Below are 4,277 nucleotides of genomic sequence, written 5' to 3' on the forward strand. Positions count from 1 at the left end.
GCTCTCGCTTGCACTTCAAGCCTTACATGGAACGCCTCAGAGCGAGGTAACGCCGCATGAGTCATGTTTTTTCGTGCGTGCAGCCGGCTCTATCGAATTATAAGACGTTGTCACGTCAAAAACTGTGAAGGAGCTCTCAGTTGTGAACAATGTCCGCCATGTTGTCACTCAGTGACGCGAACGCTGCGAGCGAGTCGAGTCAGGGAGCGTGGTGTAGTTTGACGCGCGTGTACAGATACTCCGACCACGCGATAGGCGTCAGGGCTTCAGTGGTGAAATCTCATGTGCAACACTAAATTACTCTTTTGCTTACATTTATATTTGCATAATTTACAAGTGTATGGGCTTTCACCATTGTGAAATCTTCTCTCATGTGCCTTACTAAATTACACCTTTGGTTACATTTATAATCGCATATCTTGCAACGATATGGGTTTTCACAGTGTGAGTTCTCGTATGCATCACAAATTTACATTTATAGTTAGATTGATACTTGCAAAATGTACAACAAAATTGTTTTTCAACAGTGTGTGTTCTCATGTGCAGCTTTAAATCATTAAGAGCTCCTCCTGTGTTGTGGATACGTTGTCTGAAGTGTTTTTACAGAAAGGCACATAACACCGCATTTTCTGCTTTTCTGCTTTGATCTCGAGTGCTCGACCATGCTCGACTTGCTCTCTTATTATTATTATTATATAACTTACTCTTACGCCCGGTTACAAAATAGATATATATAAAAGCCAAAGGAAATATAATATACTTACATACATAAAAATAAATAAACCTACATACACATTTACATAAATACATATTTGTACCGGGCGGAGGATTACGCCCCGGCAGGGGAGACCAAACGGCCGGGGGTCAGGGCGACAGGTTGAGAAAGCGGCGGACTATCCTAGCCGAGTCTAGCAAGACCGCTTTTTGCATCCTGGCTGCGAGCGAACTGCCACGGAACCCCAGTCGCCTCAGATGGTGAGCGAGGCTGACTGGGATCAACCCGTTTGCAGATATGACGATTGGGATGATTTCGGTGGACTCCACATGCCACATGTCGGAAACCTCGTGAGCCAGATCAAGATACTTGCGTTTTTTCTCCGTCTCTCAGCTCTCACGAGGTTCTCGTCATATGGAAAATACAATTAAGTACCTAGCTTATTTAATAGTAGATAGATTTTATAATTTCTAATTTATAATTTGCGCAAATAGCAAGGCAAATATTTTAATTAAAAATAAATAGGAATAAACTCATCACGACGCAAATCAGAATTTCAATGTTCACTCAAAGTTTCTCTGACTGCTATAATTACACTTCGCTTAGACAACCTCAAAACATCACGATTTTATTACTCTCCTCTAATTATATTATTTAACCTAATCTTAGTAATCGTAAGTAATTATATTTAAAATAGATTAAAATTAAAACAGATTAAGTACCTACCTAATAAAAAATCTTGCCAATTCGGTTGATCACGAAAGTTTAAATTAAAATAATACTTTTACTTACCTAACTACAAGCATTTTCATACTTTCAATATTTGGTGCGGAAAATAATACTTAACACCATTTTTTAAATTAACTTACTATTTATATATTTTTTTATTCAAGTAAGAAACGTTCGCGTTTTTTTCTCCATATTTAAAATTACCGCCAAATAAAGTAGCTTTTCTGGGACCACCGTCTTTTATCTAGGTATTTTAAAATATACCAAGGAGTTAGTGCCCACTGCCCACGTTGTGATGAGGCCATGTGATAGATGAAAAATCTTTATTTTTTTATGTATTACATTTTGATAAAAAAACCTGGTACTGGCACGTGTTTTGCAGGCACGACACTTTTGACGTTTTTTCCACACAAGACAAAAATAAAAAAAGCAAACTGAAAAGTCACGTGTGCCGAACCGAAAACCGAATTAGAAACTCATTAAACTGAACACCTTACACGCTACATGCTTTATAACTACAGACCCTATTTCTATCAGGTTACGGGCTAATGTTTCTTGGCATACCCCCATTGGGAGCCATCGTTCTTCTTGCCCTTCTTTCCGTGCTCCGCATGGTGCTGATGGTGCTCTTCGTGGCCGTGGTTGCCGTGGTAGCCCTTGTGGTCTGCGTCTATGTGGCCCTTGTTGCTGTATCCTTTCTTCCCGTGCTCTGTATAGTCGTGTCCGCCGTTGACATGGTGCAACTTCTTCTTGCCGCTCTCGTTGCTGGCGTGCTTGGCGTTGAACTTGCCGTAGCGGTGGTGCTCGCCGTCCTTCCACAGGTCGTCGTAGAACTTGTGCTCTTTCTGGAACTCGTCCTTGTGGTATTTGTTGTGGAAGCCTTTGGTCTTATGTCCTTTCTTATGTCCCTTCTTCTCTCCAAAGTGTGCTCCCCTGGATCCAAATGCCTCCTCTTCATGATGGCCCTTGTTGCTGGCTTTATCGTGGTGCTTCTTCCTCAGCCCTTCCTCGTCTTCGTACTCCTTGCGATGGAGGTGGTTGGTTCGGAAGCCCTTCTGGCCTTTGTCTACATAGTGCTTGGAGTTACCCCCTTTTGTTGTCTTTCCACCATGCTCAGCGTGATGATTGCCGTGATGTTCGTCACCACCACCTTGAGTCCACTTGTGGGAATACGGGGCATGCCCCTTTTCGTGATGATGCCCAGCAGCTGCTGCCAAATCATTGTTCAGAAGGGCTGCAGTTTGTGGAGCCAATTGAGCTGGCTGGTGAGCATGAGATACTGAGAAAGACACTGGTGCAGCAACTTTGAAAGCTTCAGGTACAGGATTAACTCCGAAAGTAAGCGGACCAGGTTGCACTTCAGGGCTTAAGTTACGTCCTTTTGGTGGAGCAACGTATACTTTGTGATAATGCTCAGCACTCGCCACTAACATCTCCTCATACGGAGGTGATGGTAAGGATCCTTCGTCATTGTGTTCATGGACTTCGTATTGATGTAACTTAGGATCTGCCGCGCGTCGCTCTCGATCCTTTAGTTCGCTTGGCTCATCTTTCCAACCACGTTTGATTCTTACATGTTCTTCGAAAGGCCCTTCAACGTATGCGTCCCGTTTCTTTCTATCATGATTTTCTTCTTTATAATCATTGTATTGTTCATCTAAATCTTCTTCTTCTACCCATGGGTCACCTAGTTCTGCAGCGGCGATAGCTACGAGGGTTAGAACCCAGATCGCTGTTCGCATCTTAAAATGATTGGAAATCTGTTTTCGGAAATCGTGAGATCACACAAAACTTTAGCAAGTTACTAAGAATGGTGTTGCAGCAATATGATTTTGGTTAGCTAGTTATTATTATTATTATTATTTGTATGTTTTAGCTTCATCCCATTCGATAATAAATATTGATTATAGTAGAACCACACTCTCTTGGGAGAATTCTAAAGATTTTAAAGGATTTTATCCACAAAATTGTGTTTTAATTGATTAGTAAGAACTGATAATGTGTCTGTTACAAATACCGTTATTGGACAAAAAATCTATATTATACCTACTGTCGATAAGCGAATTTTTGAAAATCTTTGGATGCAGTTTTCTTTCTATTCAAAAATAAAGGAATGTTTTCTTAGAGTAAAGTTTTCTATCTACAGTAGGTATTAAGAGTACTTTCCCTTCAGGTGGCATTACAAAATTCCACCCTGTATAATTAACCTAGTAGATGTACCTTATCAAACAAAAAAGAATTGTCAAAATCGATTCATAGGTAAGTAGGTAGGTAGGTAATTGGCGGAGAAATCGCGTAGGTACCTACTACTACTACCTAACAAATATTAAAAAAAAAACAAGTAGTAAGTTGAAAACCTCCACCTTTTTTGAAGTCGGTTAAACATAAGTTATGATTAAATAGGTAAAGTCTTAAAATCAAATCTTAATGTATCGTAAGAGGTCATCAACTGCATAATTATTTTTTTCTTGCAATTATTTTTTTAATTTAGGTATGACTGAATGGGGTTCAATTGCAAGCATTTTTATCTCCATGGGTAGGTAAATGATAAGTAATTTGTAAGACTAGGTAAGTAGGTACATAATTATATCGGCGTACCGCGAAATAAAATCTTATTTAAAAAAATATCAAGTCAGTTATTGCTCAGGGCCGAAATACCTAAAATAAACACCTGAATTTACCGCGAAATTAGCGCGCGGCCGCCGTCAAAGGCGTGCGACGGCGGCGGCATCGTTTGATACCTACGTCACAAAGCGCAAGCCGCGCCGCCCGGCCGCCGCCGCGCCGCGTAGAGTACGATCCATCCTTTGCCGCTCAGGGATCATCATGATCA

The 4,277-nt window shown here is 40.8% G+C and overlaps 1 protein-coding gene across 1 annotated transcript; it reads right to left on the reverse strand.

Annotated features, from left to right (window-relative positions):
- Window positions 1-1,921: 1,921 nt before the first annotated feature.
- Window positions 1,922-3,249, reverse strand: LOC123880424 (histidine-rich glycoprotein-like). Its single transcript, XM_045928550.1, has one exon. The coding sequence runs from the start codon at window positions 3,184-3,186 to the stop codon at window positions 1,990-1,992; it is 1,197 nt and encodes a 398-aa protein (XP_045784506.1). The 5' UTR covers window positions 3,187-3,249; the 3' UTR covers window positions 1,922-1,989.
- Between the last annotated feature and the right edge of the window lie 1,028 nt (window positions 3,250-4,277).

This window comes from Maniola jurtina, chromosome Z (assembly GCF_905333055.1).
Source record: "Maniola jurtina chromosome Z, ilManJurt1.1, whole genome shotgun sequence".
Classification (NCBI taxonomy): domain Eukaryota; kingdom Metazoa; phylum Arthropoda; class Insecta; order Lepidoptera; family Nymphalidae; genus Maniola; species Maniola jurtina.

What these genes read in the sequence shown, in the direction of transcription:
- LOC123880424 (XM_045928550.1), bottom strand. Translation starts at nt 3,186, where the DNA reads ATGCGAACAGCGATCTGGGTTCTAACCCTCGTAGCTATCGCCGCTGCA.